General features: G+C 46.6%; 1 protein-coding gene across 1 annotated transcript in view; it reads left to right on the top strand.

Moving 5' to 3' along the window:
* Nucleotides 1-1360: 1360 nt before the first annotated feature.
* Nucleotides 1361-25266, top strand: part of spred2b (sprouty related EVH1 domain containing 2b) — a 175207-nt gene continuing 151301 nt past the window's right edge. Inside the window, exon 1 of the mRNA XM_072506950.1 lies at nt 1361-1392. Within this exon, the coding sequence (XP_072363051.1) occupies nt 1376-1392 (17 nt within the window). The 5' untranslated portion in view covers nt 1361-1375. The remainder of the gene's footprint in view (nt 1393-25266) is intronic.

Genomic DNA, 25266 nt, shown 5'->3' on the forward strand with positions numbered 1-25266 from the left:
GGGTATTCCAGGGACATGCTGCATGACATATATCCCAAGAAAAGACAAATATGAAATGTGCACCAGGATAAAATCAGGGGCTGAAGGGATCAAGGGAGTTGATCAGCCACGATCATAATGAATGGCAGAGCAGACTCGAAGGGCCGAATAACCTTCTGCTGCTTCTATTTTCGATGTTTCTATTACACGATGAGCAGAACCAGTGCTGGAAAGCAGCTCATAGGTCCCCCCCCACCCCCCCCTGTCCATCCTGCTGAAGGCATTTTAGGCACACTAATCCTTCTGTGCTGAACTTCACACTAACATTGACAATGGAAATAGTGCAAGTTTCCCCCGGTTGCCAATGTAAAGAGTTGGTTTCTGAATGAACTGATTCCTTTAAAGGCTGGAAGAGGAGAGTTGTGCCTCCCATCATTCATCACAATCATCTGAAAACATTTCATGTACAATGATCTACTTGGGCTATTGTATCATTTGGCATAATAAATACAACAGGATCACAAATGGTGATAAAAGGAATATCTGTTTCACGGGGACAAGCAGGATCTCTGTTTAATATCTTTGCCGACATTTGGCATCTTCACCCATTTGTGCTCCAATCCGGGATTAGGACTGAAACCAACTGTCTTAAAGAATGGATGTCAATCTTTCCGAAACGTTTATTGAAATATTAATAGATCCGCTGATCGCATGAGTTTAGCAAAGGACTGAGGATTGTGGGTGACGAGGTGGGAGGGTTGGATGGGCACAGCCGGCAGATTTGGACGTTTGTACATTTCAGTGGCCGAATGAAGCAAATGGCCTTCTTATCTTTGGGGGATTGGTTTCTCCAGACGAGACAAGAGTAGAACCCTGCCAGTTTGCATGTTGGAATAGTTTTGCCATTTTAATAGGTGCAGTTTTTCTGTATGCACTGAGCACAATCTTTGAACAGTGCCTGCACTGAGTCACGTTAGTCGAATTATGGGGCTACATTTTCTTTAAACGTCGAGTTATAAGACTTGTATCAATCTATAAAGGAATACGTTACTTTTTAACCGTGAAGGGGAATTGTTGGACTTGATCCTGAATTTTTGCTTTGCCAGTATTTCTCCAGCCCCCACATTTCTTCGCCGGAGAGGCAGGATATGAATATGACATGAGGGAATTGTAGGTCTCTGCAAATGCAGGCTGAACCTTAAATGACTCATCTGCATCAATGTGATGAATTTGTGAAGAAAGATTGAATCATAAGCTGAAAATGCTCTGGTCAAACCTCCATGATTCGGTGCAGATTCGAGAGAAAGGTTCTCATGTGGGTTGTAATTGTTAAGAGATGATGTGACACTTTGTGCTGAAGACATAGTGTTCTTGCCGTGATGCTTCGAAATTCAAAATGATCCATGATGAGAGGTAAGCACCTGGTTATTAAGTTTTATTGAAGGTTTGGCCCCATTGTGCTTTCTCTATGTTTTGACTTGCTCTGGCTTCTTCCTTGGGTCTGAGAGGGCAAATTCCATTATATTTCATTTGAGAGGTTGATAAACTCTGAGTGTGATTGAGAGAGGGTAGGGGGAAGCAATACACTAGAGTCTGTTTTGACAGCGTGTTCTGTGCCATGTTACAAACTGCAATATAAGAATGATCAATAGAATTACTTTTCCTATCCTTGTGTGCAGTGACATGGTGTAGTCTGACAAATCTTTCAATTGCATACTAGGTGAAATAATACATGTTATGGTTCCTAAAAAAAGCTGCATGCACAGAAATGAAGTAAGTTTTGTGAGCATTCTGTCGAATCGTGTTACACGAGCTCACTATATGTACGGTACTTTGCAGGATGTGTAATTGCTGTTCAGTATGCTTGCTGCAAACTATAAGTGAATTTATCATGAACACAGACTATCGAGCTCCAGCTAAATAAATCCTACTTCTTGAAGAGTCCTCATGCGCTTCTCTCCTGCTTCTGCCCTCCCCTGGCTCAGGAAGTTCACACAGTGACTAGACAAGGCAGGAAGATCTCAAATTGAGTTCCCTGCAGTCTTGTAAATTTAACTCCTCTCAGCCCAATCCGTAGACATGCCACATATGAATCTCTGCACCTCTGGCAAATGCAAAAAGAGAAAAAAGCACTCATGTTTCTGTTGCTGACTGTGGTACCCTGATCTGATTTGAGTTTGCACCCAACAGGACTGGGCGCGAATGTGATTGTGTTTGGCTGTGATGTTCTGGGGTAGTGTTCACTGCAAAGGCTCATTAATAAAAATAACCAATTGGCAACATAATGGAGGGTGGCTGGAACCAATGGAAAGAAACTCCAGGAGTGAGTTGACATCAGGAGAGGGCATTTGGAGGCCGAAAGAAAATTATTGGAGAACAATATGTCTGGAAAAAGAGCTATCAAATATGTCACGAGTTTCAGCTATTTGGCACTTGACAAAACAATTGGTTAATGTGTGTTTTTGTTCTGTGTGTGTATGCACAAAATTCCCAATACTTCCTAGAAATACTCAATTGAATACTAAAACATTTGAGGGCTAGTAGGGGAGGAGAAAACCCTAACTTTTTAAAAACATTTTTCCAATTAGGGGACAATTTAGCATGGCCAATTCATCTGCCCTGTACATCTTTTGGGTTGTGGGGGTGAGACCTACATAGACACAGAAGAATGTAAACTCCACGCAGGCAGTGGCCCGGGGCCACGATCCAACCTGGGTCTGCAGTGCCTTGAGAAAATCCTAATTAATTGTAGAAAATATACCCGTCAGGGCGGCATGTGGTGCAGTGGTTAGCACTGGGACTGCGCCGCTGAGGACCCGGGTTCAAATCCCGGCCCTCGGTCACTGACTGTGTGGAGTTTGCACATTCTCCCCATGTCTGCGTGGGTTTCACCCCCACAATCTAAAGGTGTGCTGTTTAGGTGGATTGGCCATGCTAAATTGCCCCTTAATTGGAAAAATAAAAATAATTGGGTGTTCTAAATTTATAGTAAAAAAAAAAAAAAAAATTGTTTTTAAAGAAAATATACCCGTCTAATTTGACATGTTAATACCCTCCCCTTCTGCTCCCCATCTCCCCACCACTTTGTAAAATTTAAACACATCCCAGACTTGTGGTGTACCCAGATTCTCCACACTCTCTCCAGCCCTGTCACAGTTGAAATGCAGATTTTGCAGTGGTCATTCATGCATGATTCAGTGAATGTTCTTTTGAGCTAAATTCATCTTTCCACAGGCTGGATCCTCATACATACACAAGCCCACACATTGATATGGCACAGTCCATATGTTACCTGAGAATTGTGTAGGTACCAATCAGTTTGGATATTGAATATAAGATAAGGATTTGTTTTGGTTTGGGTTGGTTTGGGAAAAGAGCCAATGCTCTTTTCACATTGGCATTACCTAAGGGTTAGAAACCTGATTGATTGTGGAGGGGTTTGGCATCTCAGTTAGAGCGACTTCCCATATGTAAATGTTTGCAATTAAGTTATTGGGAGCCAGCAAACTCTCTTGCCGACAATGTATTGGGCAGACGTACATGTCTCCACGCAAGAAACACTAGTGCTAATTAATGTCCTGCCTCTCCCTGGTTAAATTGAAGGAATGACAAGGCCTCGAAGCAAGTAGTGAACAACCTGGTTTGAAACCTGGTTATTTTGTGAGTAGAACCTGGAGCAGAATCTATTCACTGCTACTCACCAGCTTTAATTTTTTGGGTTTGATCCAAAGCAAAGCTCAAAATTGAACAGCTTAGTTTGAGAAATGTTATGTGGTTAAACCACAGGTAGAGATGTTTTGCTGTGAAAATTTGTACTGACCAGACATTCTAATTGTTAGTTGGTTTGGGATTTGATTCTGGTGAAGGATTATTGATGAAGTATTGGTGAAGTTATAAATCAAGAACAGAAGTCTTTTCTATGATTGTACATTAAGATGGATGGTTGTACGGCTAAGGGAAGCGAATGTTTTGAGGAGTTTAATGCCTTCGATACCTGGGAAATTGTACATTTGAAAAAAACGTTGCCTTTTGTTTACTCAGGCTGCTGCCTTTATTTTGATAGTTTGGGATATAGATATCGTGGCAAACATCTGTTTTATGGTATGTTCATCCTGTGTAGTTTTTTAATGAATTTAGTGTACCCAATTATTTTTTTTCCCAATTAAGGGGTTAATTTACCTAACCTGCACATCTTTGTGAAACCCACGCAGTCACAGGGAGAATGCAAATTCCACACGGACAGTGACCCAGGGCCGGGATTTGAATCCGGGTCCTCAGTGCCGTAGTCCCAGTGCTAACCACTGTGCCATGTGCTGCCCTTGAGCCTGTGTATTTAGTGAATTGAGATTCCTAATCTAATGCATGGTTGAATTTCAGGAAAGGCCTTGGTGTGGTCCTATTAGGTACAAACTCAAATCTTTATTTTAAAAAAATATATATTTTTATTCTCCTCCTTTTTCACATTTATCATATTTACAGCAACACATTAACAATAACAAATACAATGGCAATCCCCGAGCCAACAATCCCTTCATCCCGCCCACACTCAAACAGCTCCCAACATTTCAAATACAAAACACCAATGAAAACGAACCTTCATTAATTTATACATTCCAACCGCGCCCCCCCCCCCATGATCGATGTCATCCAATTCATGAAAATACATGATGAACAAGGCTCATGAGTTGTAGAACCCTTCCATCCCTTCCCTCAACTTGAACTTTACTTTCTTGAGCGTTAAGAAGTCCAGCAGGTTCCCCCGCCACGCCGAGGCACAGGGTGGAGAAGCCGACCTCCACCCAAACAGAATCCGCCGTCAGGCAATCAGCGAGGCGAAGGCTAAGACATCTGCCTCCGCACCCGCTTCCAACGCCGGCTGATCCGACACCCCGAATATGGCTTCTAGGGGACCTGATTCGAGTCTCGTGTGTACCACCTTTGCGATTACCCTAAAGACCTCCCTCCAATACCCCTCCAATTTTGGGAGGGCCAAAGCATATGAATGTGATTTGCGGGACCCCCCCCCCTCCACAGCGTTCACAAACATCCTCCACCCCTCAAAAGGTCGGCTCATTCTCGCATTTGAGAGGTCTGTCCTATTCACCACCTTCAACTGTAGCAGCCCCAAACTCGCGCATGAAGTTGACGCATTCACCCTCCGTAGCACCTCACATTACAACCCCTCCTCCATGACCTCTAACTCCTCCTCCCACTTTGCCTTAATCCCATTCAGTGATACCTTATCGTCTCCTGGAATAACCCCATAAATCGCTGACACCACCCCTTTCTCCAATCCCCCGCCATCAATATCTCTTCCAACAGTGTAGGGGCCGGTGAAATCGGAATGCTCTGTACCTCCTTTCTGGCAAAATTTCGGACCTACATATATCTAAAGGCCGCCGCCCCCCCCCAAAAAAAAAACTCCTCCAACTTTGCAAACCGGCCTCCCAGAAATGAATCCTTTAATACCCTAACTCCCCTCTTCTCCAATCTCTGAAAATTCCCATCCCGCCCACAATCGAAGGTGCTGGCACAACTGCCTCCAGATCTTGAGCGTCGCCACTACCACCCTGAGTATTTCCCTGGGGCCAGCGGGAGCGGCGCTGTTGCCAATGCCCTCAGCCCCGACCCCCTGCATAGACTCTCCTCCATTCTAACCCACTGGGATTCCACCCCCCTCTAACCCAGCCCTGTACCTTCTCAGCATTCGTCACCCAGTAAGAATACAATAAATTTGGGAGACCCATCCCCCTGACTGCCGTCCGCTCTGCAACAGCACCATCTTTTAAAAACAATATATATAAATTTAGAGTACCCAATTCATTTTTTCCAATTAAGGGGCAATTTAACATGGCCAATCCACCTAACCTGCACATCTTTGGGTTGTGGGGGCGAAACCCACGCAAACACTGGGAGAATGTGCAAACTCCACACGGACAGTGACCCAAAGCTGGGATCGAACCTGGGACCTCGGTGTCGTGAGGCTGCAGGGCTAACCCACTGCGCCACCGTGCTGCCCGTAACAGCACCTTCTTAATCCTAGCCACCTTACCCACTACAAATAAATGAGATAATCATCTTTTCTACTTCTTTTAAAAAACGCCTTTGATAAAAAGATCGTCGAGCACTGAAAACTGAACAAAAACCGCGGCAACACATTCATCTTAATTACCTGCACTCTGCCAGCGATAGAGGAAGACAATCCCATCTTGCCAAATCCGCTTTCACCCTCCCCACCAAACTAGTGATGTTATATCTACGGAGCTCCCCCCAGTCTTGTGGCACCTGCACCCCCAGGTATCTAAAGTGAAGGCAGCACGATGGCACAGTGATTAGCATTGCTGTCGCACTGCGCCGAGGTCCCAGGTACGATCCTGTCTCTGGGTCACTGTCCGTGTGGAGTTTGCACATTCTCCCAGTGTTTGCGTGTGTTTCGCCCCCACAATCCAAAAATGTGCAGGGTAGGTGGATTGGCTACGCTAAATTGCCCCTTAATTGGAAAAAAATAATTGGGTACTAAATTTATTTTTAAAAAGGGTCTCAAGTGGGCTGCCGCCCTTCGGAATGGCAGCCCCCCCACCTCTGCTCCCACCCCCGGCCAGGACACCCCAAAATATTTGCTTTTGTCCAAATTTAGTTTATACCCCGAGAAAGACCCAACGCTCGAAGCAGCTCCAATATACCACCCATCGAAGCACTTGTTTCTGACACATACTAGCAAGTCATCTGCGTACAAAGATACCCTATGGTCCACCTCCCCACGTACTCTCCCCCTCCACACCCCCGAACTTCTGAACGCGATGGCCAAAGGCTCGATCGCAAGTGCAAACAACAGGGGTGGGGGGAGATAGGACACCCCTGCCTGGTCCTTCGATGTAGGGCAAAATACTCAGAATTCATATTATTCATGAAGACACTCACCCTCTGCTCCCTGTAAAGTAATTTTACCCACTCCACAAATCACGGTCCAATCCCAAGCCGCTCCCAAATCACCATCAAATACCTCCACTTTATCCGGTCAAACACCTTCTCGGCATCCAGAGCCACTATTACCTTGTCTCTCTCCGCTCCGCTGGTGCCATAACTACATTCAGAACCCTCCTCCCTCTTACAAACCCGCTCTGATCTTCCCCTATCACCTTTGGGAGGCACTCCTCCAACCTTACCCGCCAACACCTTTGCCAACACCGTTGCATCTACATTCAAGAGTGATATGGGCCTATACGTCCCACACTCTGTCGGATCCTTATCCTTCTTGAGCAACATGGAGATCGATGCTTCCCTCAAAGTCTGTGGCAACACCCCCTTCCCTATCGCCTCCTCAAAGATCCCCACCGTCAGCGGTGCCAGCATATCCCTATATTTGTTATAGTACTCCACCGGAAACTCACCCGGCCCTGCCGCCTTCCCCAACTGCATCCTCCCAATCGCATCTTTTATCTCCTGCCCCCCATCACCCCTTCCAATGTGGTCCTATCCTCCCCCAACCTCGGATATTCCAAATCATCCAGGATTTCCTGCATTCCCTGATCTTCCCCGATGGTTCTGACCTATACAACCTCTCTCCGAACTCCTCAAAAACCCTATTAATCTTGTCCGGAGCCATCGCCAACTTCCCTGTCCCATCCCAAACCTGAACAATTTTCCTCGCCGCTGTCTCCCTCCAAAGTTGGCCTGCCAGCATGTGTCCTGCCTTCTCTCCATACTCTTAGACCGCTCCCCTCGCCCGCCTCAGTTGGCACACTGCCTTTCTTGTGGATAGCCGGTCAAAACCCGCTTGCAATTCCTTCCTCTTTTCCAACAGTGTTGGATCTACATCCTCTGTATACCTCCTATCCACCCTCAACATCTCATCTATTAACCTTTGCCGCTCCACCCTCTCTCCCTTAGCCCCCTTTGCATTAAACAATATCACCTCCCCCCTTACCACTGCCTTCAAAGCTTCCCATGCCACGTTTGCGAAACTTCCCCAGTACAATTAAACTGCACATACTCCTCAATCACTTTTCCAATCTTATCACAAAACCCTCGGTCTCCCAACAGGCCCACATCCAATCTCCACCACGCCTCTGCACCAATCCCTTCTCCAACACCATATCAACCCAGTGTGGTGTTGCTAACTTTCCGGTTGGTTCAATTGCTCTGTTTTATTACCTTTGCTCTCGAGTCGCCAGGTATCTTTATGATACCGCCACGAGGTTCAAGTCCAAGTAGTGATCAATAACTCAATACACTGATTAGTAAGATTCAAATCAAAGCACATTTATTATACACAGTAATCGCTACTCATGCACAAATTCTACGTCTAAGCTACTTCTACAACTAACAGGCCTATACTTGGCTTCGGACTGGCCCACCAGGTCAGGGGAACAAATGGCCTTTCGTTCGGGTTCTGAGTCTGCGGGATTCGAAGTTGGTCCGGATTGGTATCTAGGAGCGCCTATCTCGTAGCGAGCATTGAATTAAGACTTACTTCTGTCGGTGGTCACTGCACCGGTCACGGTCAATGTTGGTTCGTGTTGCTGGGTGACCCGGGCAGGACGAAGAGAGAGAGCTGAAGAGAGACCGATTTGAACTTGGGGCTTAACTCTTACAGTCCCCAGGGGCTTCCCGCCTTTCGGGGCGGACCCTGTTCCTGGCCCCAAGTGATTGGACTTTGTCCCAATCGCTTGGTTCGATTTCTCCAAGACTGGAGCGGTTCCCTGATCGATGGGCAGTCTTGAGGTGCTCGTTCACCTCCTTTGTGTTGGCTCCTGCTGGCGCCGAGGAGTCTGGCTTTGCTTTGTGTGTCCCAAATGTTACTTAATGTTCCTGGGGATTGCTCATCAGTATGCAGATGGCTGCTACATTGTTACGCTGATGGTCGCTGGTATCGATGTTGTCTGGCTTTTTGCAGAGTTAAATACACAGCAAACCTGCACCTGCTGGTTTCTGTCTGTGTTGGCTGACTTTCCCATCAGCCTTTGCCGTTCACCATTTTAAATCGGGAGTTGTCCAATTTAGGTGGCTACACTTCCTTGTGATCCTAACGCGAAACGTGAAGGATCACATAACTACGTTGCTTTCATTTCCTGACCCGGTGAGTACTTCTTTCATGGCCTCTACACTGACCATAACTATGCAAAACATTTTTAACTGACAATTCTAAGGGGCGCTATGTCAAACAGGGACATGCATTACAAAACAAGAAAATGGGAACCTCTACCTATCCTTAATACACTACACTCATTTAAACATTTCATCACTCTAACTTCCTCAACCATACAAACAAAATCCTAGCAGTTTATACACATGTTTTCTGGCTTGGCAGTCAAGCTCAGGATCGTACAATTGCACATGAACATTTCTTTATTTACAACAAAAACGCAAACGAATGCTCTTTATTATAGATCGCGGGGGTCAGGGGTCTGATCGTATCCGAAAATAGGGGATCTGATCCTATATACCGGGGTGCGAGCGCGGTAGGCTCTCCTTCTCCATTTTCTCAGACGCATAGTCTGCACGATGCAGCAGAGTATCGCCAATACCAACAAGGATTCTATCACGTAGAACAGGGAATACCAGGTTATAAACCTGTCACACCAAGATGGTGCGGTGTCGTTGGTGACTGGTCTCTGGGTACTGTGGTGAAGTGAATCATTAACGGCTGGGGGGCTTGAGGTCATGGGGTTTACGTTCGCGTGCAACCAAATGTCCATTGTAACGGTGAACCATGCGAAGGATGTCCTCATGGTTCTTCTTCTTTCCCTTCTCTTCTCTTCTCCGGTCCTGGAGCTTCTGGAGTTCTGTGGAATCAAGCATAGTGTCTGTAACTATCTTGGTTTAACATCTTGTACGATAGTCTGTCTGTCCTTTAGTGCCAATTACTCCCTTTGTAATTAGTCACTATGTGTGACTCCCTCATTTTAAAAAAAATCAAAAACCGAATTTCAGGACAAGACACACTTACAAATAATGAACTAGTGCGAGCCGTCTCGCAGACTGTGCGATTTACCATCCCAATGTTTGAGGATGTAAATAGCATATGGTTGGCAACCTAAGGGTCACCTGAAACAAACCAAAACTTTTTGAACTAAAACTTTACAAATTGAGGTGCGTATGGGCCGCGACGGGTAAGAGTTGGATGGAGTCCCCGGGTAGGACGGCGACCAATGCCATGTCTCCCCTACCCGAGCGTAGCTGACCAGAGGGGGGGTTCCCAGGCAGGGCGGGCCCCAAGCCGTTTCTCCACTGCCTGAGCAACCAACAAGAACGGGCAAGAAATGATGGGGGGTTGCCGTATTGGTTCTACCTCGAACCAGAAGGGCAGTTATGAACGGGCGTGTGGTGTCTGTCGACAGACGAGTTCCGCTGAACTGGCGTCTGGGACCTTAACAAGTCTCTGCAGACAAACTAGTTCCTCTGAACTAGCGTCTGGCCAATAGCAAGTCTCTGTGGGCAAGTCCTCTGAGGTTTCTGCTGAAAGGGCATGGGGCTGTGAAAAATGTTTTTTCCCGTCTGACATACAACATTTAACAAAACACTACAAACAACATAAAACATGCTGCAGGTTCCATCAGAAAGGACACCGTTTCTCCCAAGCGGTTCCCTTAAAACATCATCTGGACACCTCAGTTATCGGTTGCGATCAGGGTCGCAAAGGGGTTCTCGTTTTGGGAGTCAGACTCAAGGTCGTCATCTTCTCCCGGATGCCAGACTCTTGAATGTATTAAGGTTGATAGGGCTGCTTGGTGTGATTTGGGGTTGCTCGCGTCGTTTCGGACTAGTCTGTACGAGTTATCTCTGTGCCAATAGGTGGTGTCTAGTTGTGTGGGGACGGAATCTGGGTCGTCATTGTTGGGCGGTGGTGGGGTTTGTTCAGGAAAGTGACCATGAAGGGATCACTCGAATCGTGGTCGGATTCGCTGGGTGTGGGTCCTGTTGCATGGGGATAGTAGGGAGGCGTGCTGTGGCTATCATCCGAGTCACAGTCGCTGCCTCTGCTGCTGCAGTCTGTGGGCGTTCTGGAGCGGAGTGTATATTTTGGGGGTGGAGTCGAGGTCGAGTCCGTGGCTGGGCTGGACGTGTTGGGGGAGGGGAGGGTTACGTTGGCTGTGGGCGGGGTGTGGTGTGCTGCTTCGAGCATGACGTGGTGTGCGTGGTTAGACTGTGTTCCATATGCCTTCAGCTGGTTGATATGGAACCACACAGTCTTTCCGTTGGGATACTTTATCTTGTAGACGGAAGGGCATACTTTGTCCGCAATGGAGTACGGACCCGAGTGCTTTGGTGACAGGGATGTGCTGGGGTTGTATACGGAGAGCATGACTTGCTGTCCTACACTGTACTCAGTCGCATGCACTGTCTTGTCGAAACAAGCCTTGCTCTGTTTCTTTCTTGTGCCCAATTTCACTCCGGCTGCTAGCTGAGCCGTTTTAACATTATCCACTAATTGCTCTACTGCTTTCTCGTGTGTGAGGGCTGTCACTTCGGGGCTGGTCAAGTCTAAGCCTAATAAAAATTCTGTGCCTTTCATAGGGCATCCGGTCATGAGGATGTGTGGGGTGTAACCTGTGGAAATTGAAACTGTATTTCGCAAAAACATCAGCGCAAAAAGGAGGACTGCGTCCCAAGTGGTGTTGTTTTGCTGGACCATTTTTCTGAGGGTGGATTTTAGGGTCCGATTCATGCGCTCCACGATACCACTCGCCTATGGGTGGTATGCAATGTGGAATTTTTGGGTGATGCCAAATATCGTGAGGACGTTCTGCATGACACGTCCCGTAAAATGGGAACCTTGGTCGGATTCAATGCTGCGGGGGAGTCCCCATCTTATAAAGATGTGGTGGGTCAAAATCTTGGCTGTGGTCTTTGCCGTGTTTGTCCTGGATGGGAATGCTTCTACCCATTTCGTAAACGTGTCTATCACCACGAGTGCATATTTATAACCATTCCTGCAAGGGGGCAATGGTCCTATAAAATCAATCTGGAGGTTAGTCCAGGGGCCATTAACGGGTCGGGTGTGACGAAGCTCAGCCTTTTTGGCATATCTGTCCGGATTATTCTGGGCACAGATACGACAATTCTCGATGTAGTGATTTACATCGTCCTTTAAATTCGGCCACCAACAAAGCTGCTTGAGGGCGGCTGTAGTGGGATCGATTCCCTGATGTCCATGACCGTCATGGAATTAACAAATCAGTTGATTCCTGTCCTGTACAGGAACCCATAAAGGGTGTCTTTTAACACCACACCGTCATTTGTGGTCAGAGCATTTTTAAACTTCTCGTAGGGTGCTGGATAGTTTCCTTTTAAAATCTCCCTGAGATTGCTGTCCTGCTTCTGGGTCTCCACTAGATCCTCGATCTTAGTCTGTGAGACCTGAACTGCATTCACTGGTGCGCTTTCGGGGAGTGTCCAAAAATATCCATGTCTGGAACCGGCTCTAGCCAGTGCGTCGGCTTTTACATTTCCAGGGGGGAAGGAATGATGGTGACTGCGAACTTTGACTCTCCCAAAAGTCCTGTTCTGTGCTCTCTCTAAGGTGTGACGGAGTAATGGGGCTGAGAGGAGGGGTTTCCCGTCTGCGGAAACAAATCCTCTTGCTTTCCACAGGGGCAGGAATTCCGTAAGGCTGTTGCAGACATAGAGGCTGTCTGAGTATATGTCTGCTGGGCTGGGGAAGGAATCTGGGTGTTCCACTATATACGCGATGGCCGCAAGTTCTGCTGCCTGCGCACCTAAGTGTCCTGGAAGTTTTATTGCGATTTCTTCTAGGGCGCGTCCCTGCGCATCCTCGACATAAATACCGCAACCTGTTATGCGCTTCCCATCCAATACTGTGGAAGATCCATCCACATATATCCTTATGGGCTCACACGTGTCTGTGTGCTGGGGACTCTGGGTTGAACTACCTATCTTTCTGGGGGGTGTTTTCGCAATAAAGGGGCCTGTGTTGTGGTGTGGAGAGGTAATTTCACATTCATGGGGGGTTCCGGGGTACTGTAGGTTGTCGGCTAAAAAAGTGTGGGTCTTTGTCCGTTTAACAATGATGTCCCGTCCCTGCAAGAGAAGGGTCCATCTGGCTGCTCTTATTTGACTGACTGTACCGTCCTTGAGTCATCTGTCCAGTAAAAGTTGGGTGGGGGTGTGTTCTGTGAGGATTGTGATGGGGTTCAGTGCGGTAATGTACGAAAAATACTGAACTGCCCAAAATACTGCGAGCAGGTGCCTCTCGCAGGCTGAAAATCCCTGCTCCACACCATCTAAAATTCTGGAGGCGTAAGCTACGGGCCTTAACTGTTCGTGCCGTTCCTGGAGGAGCACGGCCGAAAGGGTGCGGTCTACGGTTGCTACCTCTATAGCGTAAGGGGAAAGCGGGTCTGGAACTTGTAGTGCGGGGGCTGCTATGAGTGCCTGTTTTAAAGAGTCCACAGCATCCGTATGCTGTGGAAACCATTCCCAGGGGGCTCGTTTCTTTAGGAGGTCTGAGAGGGGCGCTGCCTTGCTGGCGAAACCGTCAATGTGGTTTCGGCAGGAGCCAACCAGTCCTAAAAACGACCGGAGGGCTGAAACGTTCTGGGGAAGGAGCAATTTAGCAATCGAGTCAATCCTTTTATGCTCGATCTCGCGTTTACCATGTGTGATAATTGTACCCAAATATATCACCTTATCTTCCAAAATCTGGGCCTTTTTGGGGTTACCTTTACAACCAATTGAGTGTAAGAGTTCCAGGAGTTCGGACAGAAGCTCAATGTGCTCTTCCTTGGTGTCTGTCTGCAGTAGTAGGTCGTCTACGTACTGAACCAGACATTCGGGGCGAGAAAATTTGGCTAAACCATTTGCCAGCTGTCGGTGGAAAATGAATGAAAATGAAATGAAAATCGCTTATTGTCACAAGTAGGCTTCAAATGAAGTTACTGTGAAAAGCCCCATTCCGGCGCTGTTCAGGGAGGCTGGTACCAGAATCGAACCGTGCTGCTGGCCTGCCTTGGTCTGCTTGAAAAGCCAGCGATTTAGCCCAGTGTGCTAAACCAGGGTGGAGGGGGAGTTGTGGAATCCTTGTGGCAGGCATGTCCACGTGTACTGCTGATTTTTAAAAGTGAAGGCAAATTTGTACTGGCATGCCTTTGCCAATGGACTGGACCAGAATCCATTACTGACATCCAAAACCGTAAAGAATCGGGAATTGAGTCCCTGCTTGAGCATGGTCTCGGGACTTGTTGCTACTGTGGGGGCTGCTGCGGGGTGATTTTGTTGAGTTCCCGGTAATCGATGGTCAGTCGCCATGATCCATCGGGCTTTCTCACTGGCCAAATCGGGACATTATTAGTGGAGGCTACTGATCTAAGTACGCCCTGCTCTAATAAGCTATCTATTACCTTTGAGATTTCTCCCTCTGCCTCTTGGGGAAATCCATATTGTTTTGGGGGTCTAGGGTCAGGTCCTGTGATCTGTACGGAGCCAGTCATCCGGCCACAGTCGTGTTTGTGGGTCGTGAATGCTGCCCTGTTCTTTTGCAGAACTGCCCTAACCTGCTTGTCCGTGCTAAGCGTGCTCGGGTTGAACCAAAATTCGCCTACGGGGCTAATTTTGTTCGCGTATTCTCCTATGTTGTGCATTGCGGGGGCTCTTGCAGACTTTGTCATTTTCCAGACACACTGGTTGACTGGATCAAGTTGTGGGAATTCATAAAATCGATTCCCAGAATGTGTTCTGCTGTGTGGGGTAGGTCAACTAAAACCACGGGGTGCTTGGTGGTGATGGTTCTGATTTGAATGGGTACAGGGGCTGTGATGTGTCCCTGCTGTGAGTGGCCTGTAAAACCGCTGAGGGTGATAGTGGCTGTAGTGGTCCACATGTCTTTTTGAAACAGGGTGGAGGAATATATTGTGGTGCGGGACCCTCCTGTGTCCCATAGAAATTTGATGGGCTGTCCCTGAATTTTCGCTGCAACTACTGGTCGCCTGGACCTATCCCAAAGGGTGTCGCAGACCCAACTGGGGGAGCCCGAACACCGTCAGTCCATTCCGGTCAGGTCCGTCTAATCTGAACGGGCGCTAACACTATGAATGGGCTCTGTCTTCTTCTTACTTAGAGTGCCCGTCTGCTGGGCTCTCTGCGGCTTTCTAGGGGCATTGCACTCTTATGCAAAGTGTCCCAACTGTCCACAGTTGTAACACTCCTGTGACTTGGGTGGAGGGCTGTTCTTTCCTTCATTTACCCATGCGGGGTTCTGGTGTGTTGTAACTGCCTTTATATCTGCTTCTGCCTGCTTTTCCTCGGGAATTTTAACTGCTGGTTTGTTTTGTACAGATTGCTCCCAAGCGTGGGACAATCTTTTTACTACCCACTTCTCGTTATGAGCCTCCTGAGGGATCATAATTGGCGCAAGCTTTCTGTCCTGTTTCTGTGGCATGGGAGATAAGGGTGCGGGTCCATTTGGCCATGTTGTCTGGGGACAAATGGGCACGGTCTACGTCTCCAAAGACTGCTGTAAAGTGGATCCACAGGCGTCTAGCAAACGCTGTGGGGTGCTCGGCTTTCTTTTGCCTGCATTTGTTGAGGCCATCTACGGGGTCACCCCGGGTATACCCGATCGCATCCAGGATCGCGGTATGCATTTCTGCAAGGGTGCCTCCTCCTACATTCTGTGGGTCGGGAAGGGCTGCTGCGACTGAAGGATCTAAACTTAAAACTGTGAGCTTTACATGCTCTCGTTCATCCAGGCCGTACATGGTCGCCTGCTGCTTTACTCTGGCAAAGAAATGGTGGGGGTCGGAGGTGGGGAGGAACGGTGTGATCTTATCGCACGCGTCCTGTAATTGGGTCACTGTTAAGGGGGTGGAGTATAGAAATTCCGCATCGTCCGATGTGGCTGTGCGGTGGGTGGTTACTGGGTTAATTGGAGCTTGAACTATCTGCTCTGTGGGGGGTTGGGGCGCTTTTCTCTTCTGGGGCTTTCCCTACACACATGTTCCCTGAACATATCTCTGCGCTGTCTCATTCAACTCTTGCCAATCAGGGCCGTCTTCCTCATCTAATTTTGCTCCAAAGGTTTCCTGGAATCCTTTTTGAACTGAAAGCAGAGATTGCAGCTCTGCAATCAGCTTCCGGCACTTTGCGTGGTCTTGTGAGCTTTGTCTTTGCTCTGTGGTGGCAGCATGGAGTGCTCTTAACGCTGCCTTCAGGCCACCACACTGTCTCTGCAATGCTTCTACCTGCTTCTCTGTTTCTTCACGTACCAGGACTGCACGTTGCGTGTCCTGATAGGCCTTTTCATATTGGGACTGGAAGCTGCTTAAGTGCGCCAGACAAGACTGGTGTGCCCTTCTGGCATCCTCCACCTCTCCGTCTTTTGCAGCCAACTTCTTCCTCAATTCTAAGTTCTCTCTTTCTACCTCGCTTACATCGACCTTACTCATTCGATGTATGCCTTCTACTTCTTTCCGGAGCGTCCTAACTACCTCCTCTGTGCCTCGCAACTGTGCCAAGCAGGACACGATTGCCATCGGCTTGTGAGCTTTCCCTAAGCTCTTTGTGGATCTCGCTCGGGTTCTCCCACCAAGTATGTCCTATACTCCCGGGGCCCGATTCCTCGTTGTCACAGAATTCACTCTAAAGGGGCCATCCTTTCCCTTTGAGGTACTTCCTGATTTCTTCCTCCCAAATGGGACACTGTCCCACTCTACTGCTGTGACCGCAAATTCTTCTGCGTTCATGAGGCGTTGCATTGCCTGCATTGCCATCTTTCCTATCCAAATGCTGCTCTTCAAATTTGGGACCGGGGTATTAAGGTGGTGCTGTAAATACGGGTACGGATTTCGCTACTTTCCGAAATACAAACTGCCGACAGTTTTGTCGCAACAAAAAATCTATCAGTTTTACCTTATCGCCCTGTTAGTTACGCATGCATACACACACTTCTGAATTCTGAGTATTGATCAGAAGTGCTTGAACGCTTGTGGTTTTCTGTTCCCAATTGGATCTCTAAATCAAATTCTGGGTTCTGCCGGAGTGGTTATGCCACTTCTAGATCGGGTCCCACCAGAGTCGCCAAATAATGTTGCCAACTTTCCGGTTGGTTCAATTGCTCTGTTTTATTACCTTTGCTCTCGAGTCGCCAGGTATCTTTATGATACCGCCACGAGGTTCGAGTCCAAGTAGTGATCAATAACTCAATACACCGATTAGTAAGATTCAAATCAAAGCACATTTATTATACACCGTAATAGCTACTCATGCACAAATTCTACGTCTAAGCTACTTCTACAACTAACAGGCCTATACTTAACTTTGGACTGGCCCACCAGGTCAGGGGAACAAATGGCCTTTCGTTCGGGTTCTGAGTCTGCGTGATTCGAAGTTGGTACGGATTGGTAGCTAGGAGCGCCTATCTCGTAGCGAGCGTTGAATTACGACTTACTTCTGTCGGTGGTCACTGCACCGGTCACGGTCAATGTTGGTCCGTGTTGCTGGGTGACCCGGGCGGGACGAAGAGAGAGAGTTGAAGAGAAACCGATTTGAACTTGGGGCTTAACTCTTATAGTCCCCAGGGGCTTCCAGCCTTTCGGGGCAGACCCTGTACCTGGTCCCAAGTGATTTGACTTTGTCCCAATCGCTTGGTTCGATTTCTCCAAGACTGGAGGGGTTCCCTGATCAATGGGCGGTCTTGAGGTGTTCGTTCACCTCATTGTGTTGGCTCCTGCTGGCGCCGGGGAGTCTGGCTTTGCTTTGTGTGTCCCAAATGTTACTTAATGTTCCTGGGGATTGCTCATCAGTATGTAGATGGCTGCTACATTGTTATGCTGATGGTCGCTGGTATCGATGTTGTCTGGCTTTTTGCAGAGTTAAATACACAGCAAACCTGCACCTGCTGGTTTCTGTCTGTGTTGGCTGACTTTCCCATCAGCCTTTGCCGTTCGCCATTTTAAATCGGGAGTTGGCCAATTTAGGTGGCTACAGCGGCGCATGGTCCGATATCGCAATTGCCGAATATTCCAACCCCTTGATCCTGGCCAACAGCGACTTCCCCACCACAAAAAATCTATCCGCGAATAGGCCTTATGAGCTGAAGAGAAGAAAGAATACCCCGCTCCCCCGGGTGCAAGAACCTCCAAGGGTCCACTCCTCCCATTTCCACCATTAGCCCAACCAAAGTCTTCGCTCCCCCTGACTGGGTAAGCGATCGCAGTCGTGACCTGTCCAATTTTGGCTCCTGCACCATGTTCCAGTCTCCAACCACTATCAATTCATGTGAATCCAAGTCAAGGATGGCCCCACAGACCTTTACAAATCCTGCATCATCCCAGTTGGGACCAAACATGCTTACCAATGCCACCTCCCTCCCAATGCTCCTGTCACTATTACGTACCTAACGCCCAGATCTGCCATAACTTTCTCCATTTGGAAAGTCACTCTTTTATTCACCAGGACCGCAACCCCCTGCGCCCTCCTATCAAAACCAGAGTGAAACACCTGGCTAACAATAACCCACCCCTTTCTAAACCTCATCTGATCCTTCACCCTCCAGTGAATCTCCTACAGCATCGCCACATCTGCTTTCAAACTTTTCAAATGTGCAAGCACCCTGGATCTCTTCACTAGACCTCCCAACCCCCCTCGTTCCATGTAACTATCCTTTTAAAAAATTTTTAGAGTACCCAATTCATTTTTTTCCAATTAAGGAGCAATTTAGCATGGTCAATAATTTAGTATGGCCAATTCACCTAAGCTGCACATCTTTGGGTTGTGGGGACGAAACCCGCGCAGACACTGGGAGAATGTGCAAACTCCACACGGACAGTGACCCAGAGCCAGGATCAACCCTGGGACCTTGGCACAATGAGGCAGCAGTGCTAACCACTGCACCACCATTCTGCCCCCATGTATCTATCCTAACAGGGGGTCTCTTCTCCCTCCCTGCTTATCCGCCATCATCATTGTCATGAAAGCCACATCAGCATATCATGGTGCAATCACACACACACTGATGGACAGGTAGTTGGACCAACCAGCACACACATAACATCGCAGCCAATCACCAGTGAGAGCACACGCACTATAAAACAGGGAACACCACAGTTCCCGCTCATTCTACCAGGAGATAGCACAGAGCTCACAGCGCGCCACTCAGACATAGACCATGTGCAGAGTGCCTCACTAAGATAGTGATAGGGCTGGGTCCACAGGTTAGCTGGTGAAGCACGTACCCAAGCCAGTTAGTTGTTACCGTTGATTAGACAATAAAACAGAGTTGTACCATCTACAGCCGTGTTGGATCATTTGTGCATCAGAACACCCAACATGACAATCATAATTTCAGGCCCTACCCACTGAGCCTGACCCATGCTCTGGACCGAGCTTCGCAGTTTCGGCTACCTCATGCTCCGGTCCCAGCTCCGCAGTTTCAGCTGCCTTGTATTCTGGGCCCAGATCTGCTGCTCCGGCTGCCTCGTGTTCTGGGCCGAGCCCCGCTGTGTACCGGCTTCAAGCACTAACCTCAGTCTCACTGCTCCAGCTGCTTCACACTCTGCCCTCAGTCCCACCATTTCGGCTGCCTCACGTTCCTAATTCGGTCCTGCCGCCTCGACTCTCAAATCTTTATTTTTCTGATTCTGCTTTATATCAAACGTGGGGAGAAGTAAGGAGGCAGAGAGATTGAAGGTTTTGAAAACTGATTTTAAAAGTCACCAAGTTCTGATCTGGGATTAACAAAGGCTGCTTTGGATTCTGCTGACTTAATAGTCGCAGAAATTTGATGGAACGTGCAACTGGATTTTTTTTCGATTTTATTGTATTGCACTTAAATACAATATTTTCTTTGTTTGTGAAATAGTTATCTGTTTGGGTGTGGGACTAATTGTAAGATACGTTTGTGAAGAGTGGTCTTTCTCATTGCTGTTTTGTCTTCTGTGCATACTCAATCAAGAAAAGTCAATGTTCTGAGACCAACGAATTAGGCTAAAAGTTACGGGGTCAACTGCACAGGTAAATGTTTTCAACGGGTTGACATGCAAGCAAGTCAAATCCAAAAATGACCAATGGAATAAAGTAAAAGCCAGCAACACACAGATTTCATATTAATTAAATAACTTATACATTTTATAAATTACAATATACATTTTATTAAATGCAGTATAAATATCTAACTGATTAATTGCAACACCATGTTGAAATTTCTCTGATCACCGTTTAAATTCTGTTATAAACTGCATGGGACTCATCCAGCTGAGGATGATCATTCCCTTGTGCTGATTGGACTGAGTTAACTAGCAGTAGTATAACAGAAAGGAGTGAGGACCCTGAGATGTGTAACCTGGTCTTGTGTAAATACAGCTGTTATGCTGAATAAATGTTTTTATTATGAACTCTTTGGACTCCTTTGCTGTTTACTTCACTGGTGACGAGGATGAATTGGAGCTGTCGCCCGCCTTACCCCAATTTTTTTTAACAGTGTGAACTGAGGTACGGACTTCTCGTTGCTGTGAGACCCTCTTTTGGAACCTGTATTGAAACGGCAGGTGAGAGCCGGTCGAGGATTGATGCAGGCTTGTGGAGCACATGTGCTGGGAGAGTTTCAGGGTCTGATGTATCTGGCAGTACTGGCGGTGACCTCATCAGAGCGACTTCTGGTGATAGTCACGCAACATTTCATCCGTATTCAATTTGCGGCCTTTTTACGATGCTGGCGTGCTGTGGTAGAATGGTTTACTGGGGAGTCCTTATTGGAGTTGGCCGCTGCCCTTTTGGACTGTTGTTTCGGTTTGAGTGTGCTGTTGATTTTGAAAGACTGTTCCATGATTATTGGGACTACGAGATGGACTACAGCGGTATTTTACATGGGTACTGGTGTTCCACATGGCTGCAAGTTTTGGGCCTACAGACACTGTTGGGGGTGCGGACCCGATGTTTTTTTTTTCGCTGTGATGTGCCTGAATTAATTGGTATTGTACAAATTCTGGGGCGATAGCTTTTGGGCGTGGTTAATTCCCCTGTTTTGTACGGTGATGTTGTGGCAGGCATTTTGGGGGCATCTGGGGTGGAGTGTTGAGCATTGTCTGATGACCCCGGGTCCCCTGTGGCTGAAAGTTATGCGGTGTCGGTAAGGCCTTGGTTCGATGGGTCAGACACCGTTCTCAGGCTCAGCTGTTAATGACTTTGCTCTTTGTATGGTTAGTGGGGATGTTGGCTGGATGTAATGCTCGGCAGGGGGTATGCCGGTCGGTCCTGATTCCCTGTTTTGTGGCGACTTGTTGGGGCCCAAAACGCTTTTAAAAAATTGTTATCTGGTCATTTGCGGTTTGTTGAACTGTCCTCTTTGTCCTCCTCGATCTTTTCTTTTGTCCCCTCCATGGTTGTTTTAGAGTGAGTTTTCAGGCTTGCGGGGGACGGGTGCTATAACCCTGCATGGGACTCTCCAGCTGGGGATAATTGTTCCCTCATGCTGATTGGTCTGTGAGTTAACCAGCGCTAGTATAACAGGTCAGCTGCTCCAGTGCAGAAGGAGACCATTCAGCCCATTGAGTCTGTACCAACCCGCCAAACGAATACCCTACCTCGACCCAGTCCCCTGTCCTATCCCTGGAATCACACCTAACCTTTGGACACTAAAGAACAACTTAGCATGGCCAATCCACCTAACATCTTTAGACTAGGCGACACGGTAGCACAGTGGTTAGCACAGTTGCTTCACAACTCCAGGGTCCCACGTTCGATTCCCGGCTTGGGTCACTGTCTGTGCAGAGTCTGCACATTCTCCCTGTGTCTGCGTGGGTTTCCTCCGGGTGCTCCGATTTCCTCCCATGGTCCAAAGATGTGTAGGTTAGGCGGATTGGCCATGCTAAATTGCCCCTTCGTGTCCAAAAAGGTTAGGTGGGGTTACTGGGTTATGGGGATAAGTTGGAAGTGAGGGCTTAAAGGGGGTGCTCTTTCCAAGGGCTGGTGCAGACTCGATGGGCCGAATGGCCTCCTGCACTGTAAATTCTATGACTATGGGAGGAAACCGGAGCTCCCGGAGGAAACCCACACAGACACTGAGAGAAAGTCCACACGCCACCCAAGATCAGAATTGAACTCTGGTCCTTGGCACTGTGAGGCAGCAGTGCTAACCACTGTGTCATCATGCTAACTTGACATGTCTTCAGTTTATGACTATGCATATTAACATATTTCTATAATTAGTTATTCTATGACAAGCGAGCAAAGTATTGAAAAAATGTCTTAAAGCTGTGGCGTTTAATTTTTAAAAATAGATCAATTAGTTTTGTCATTGAGTGGATCAGAATGGTTTGATTCTGCTTTGACAACCCAAGTGTTATAGGATTTGGTATTGTATAGATTTTCTAAATCGAGAGAGAAGTTGGGAAGGAGAGAGGCGACACCTTATGAGGAAGCCTCGTTTCCTAGTGTAGTTTGCCTTCCTGATGAGCACAACAGCTGGAAGTTCAGGAATGTAGCTACTGGCTTCTAGAAAAACCCCTAAAGGGTTAGGCGAGGTTGTTTCTGATGTTGTGAAGTGAGAAACACTGACCCAAAAGCTTTGTTACCTAGGACAGTCTAGTTTTACTCAGTGCTGTTATTTTTTCTGAAACACAAAATAAGTCCTCATGCTTACCTTGAATTAGAAGTTTTAAAGTAATTGGAGGAAGGCTGTAATGAAATGAAAATTCGTAAGTGATTACAAGGAATTGGACTGTATTTAAATACATTTTGAAGAACTTTACCAATGAAGTATAATTTGTTAAACGATGTTCTGCTTCTCTTTTTTACATTTTCCCTATTCAGCTGCTGATGTTTTGTTTGGGCAAAGTTCTAGGCTGATGAATGGGTCTTTCCCCATTAACTGTGGCACCGATAGTCCCTGTTCATGAAACCCAATGAAAAGCATTCTTTTTAAAGGGATGACCAGGTTTATTTTGTGACCGTTTCTTCCAGTGTGTTCTTTCTCTTGACTACCAACCACCAACATATATTGCTTATTAATTAAGAATAAAAACCTTAAATTAGGATCCAGAAAGTTTTTCAAATACCTGTGTTCTGACCTCAAGTTTAGATTCATGATTGGTCAAGAAGTATTTTCTAAATATAAACCGGACTGCAGTATTTTCAAATTGATATTTTATTCTCATTTTCTCTTGCTCATCCGGGTAGTGATTAACGGGGGGGAAACCATGCTCCGTATATTATTAATATTGCCATTTACCTCCTTGGTTCTGGGGTTAGATGCCATCGATGGGAAATGAATTGTTGCTCTGTGCAATAGTGAATCATTTTATTTAGCATCCTAGCTGACTCCTTATTAAATCTGTATTCTGAGCTGGAATTTTAAACGTTTTCCTGAATCAGTCTTCACTCTTGATTGAATGGACTAGGTCTTTATTCTCCGAGGTTTAGAAGAATTTGAGGTGATCTCATCGAAATGTATGAAATCTTTGGAAGATTGATGATAGATGCCGAGACGCTGTGTCCCCTGTGGCTGGAGAGTCGGGAATGAGGGGTCATAGTTTGACGAGGCCATATGGGCCTGACGTGAGGAGAAATTCTTCATGCAGGGAGTTGTGAATTTTTGGAGTTCTCTAGCCCAGCAAGTTGGATGCTCAATCTTTGAGTATGTCCAAGGTGGACACTATGGGATCATGGGACAGAACAGTAAAGTGGAATTGTGATAGAAGTTCACCCACGATCTCATTGAAGACTGGAACTATAGCCTATTTCTACTTATGTTCACTCTGGAGATAATTGTTTCCCAAAAATCCAAAACAAATCCCTTTTGTAGGTGAGTAACCATTTTTTAATATTAAATGACTAATGTGAGATATTGTGGGTGTTATTTTATACAGTGTGCACCCATCAAAGCATTCCTAGCCCTCCTGTCCAGTCTCCTCTTTTTGAGGTTAGCCTCCTCACCTGTACATAATGCCCTCCTCCCTCTTTCCCATCTCATTTCTTCCATCCCACTATACAGTAACAGTTCTGATGACACAAAGGGATAGCATGCATCAGGCTGTTGATTTCTCAGTTGGCCACTGTGCTCACTTCATTTCTTATATCCTCCCTCTTCACACCCTTTATTGTAAAAATAAACTTTTGCGTTTCAAGATCTGAAGAAAAGTTGGTTCTTTGAGTGAGCCATGGCAATGTGGTTTGACGATATGATTTGCAAAGTGGAGGCCTCCATTTTAATCCATGTCTGGAATATTTTTACACCGTTATCTGATGTTTGTTAAGAGTTCCTTGGGTTTTAATTTGTCGTTGGATGTGATACCATTGACTGTACAGGATGCAAAAGTTTTATTTTGTCTTCCCGTGATAAGGCCGAATCTTTGTGTAATTGTTTAGAAATTCTTGGAAGTGGAGTTGATTTCTCCTTGTATTACACTCTATCATGTTCTCGTTTTTATGAATGAGTCACTCCCATGAATTTGCGATGAAGTATTAATCCAAATTTTATATTAATTTTTTAATTTGTGCAAAGTGCTCTGTTTAAATTTACAAGTATGGGCGGCACGGTAGCACAGTGGTTAGCACTGTTGCTTCACAGCGCCAGGGTCCTAGGTTTGATTCCCAGCTTGGGTCACTGTCTGTGCGGAGTCTGCACGTTCTCCCCGTGTCTGCGTGGGTTTCCTCCGGGTGCTCCAGTTTCCTCCCACAAAGTCCTGAAAGATGTGCTGTTAGGTATTTTGGACATTCTGAATTCTCCCTGTGTACCCGAACAGGTGCCGGAATGTGGTGACTAGGGGCTTTTCATAGTAACTTCATTTCAGTGTTAATGTAAGCCTACTTGTGACAATAAAGATTATTATTATTACTACTACATTCATGGTCGTTCAATGTTGCACAAGAGTTGACATACTTGATTTATTCTATAGAACTGATCATCAGGTTTTTGTCAGAATGCTGGATTGTGAACAACACTTTGTACAAAATGGCCCGATATTCTATCGAGCCATGCACATGTTAATTTGTTGTGAAAATTGTCTTTATAAGGACAGTACTGGTTAGTAATAATCTATATTATGGCTTCAGGCCACAAGCCAATAGTTTTCAATAACCAACACCACTGATTCTCTCTGTGCTGTAAGAGAACTGAAAATAATTTAGTGTTCGAAGCAGGTACATTGTGTGCATTATATTGTTTGTTTGAACTTTGGCAGTTAATTTAAGGCAGTAACCGTACAAATATTGACAACAGCTTAGGGCCATCGAAGATATTCTGAATGAGTGGCAGCAGCAATGGGTTGAATTAACTTTTGAAAAACCAACCTTGTATAAAACATGAAGCTTCTCTGGTCCAAATAAGGTTTCGAA

The sequence above is a fragment of the Scyliorhinus torazame genome, chromosome 1 (genome assembly GCF_047496885.1).
Source record: "Scyliorhinus torazame isolate Kashiwa2021f chromosome 1, sScyTor2.1, whole genome shotgun sequence".
NCBI lineage: Eukaryota > Metazoa > Chordata > Chondrichthyes > Carcharhiniformes > Scyliorhinidae > Scyliorhinus > Scyliorhinus torazame.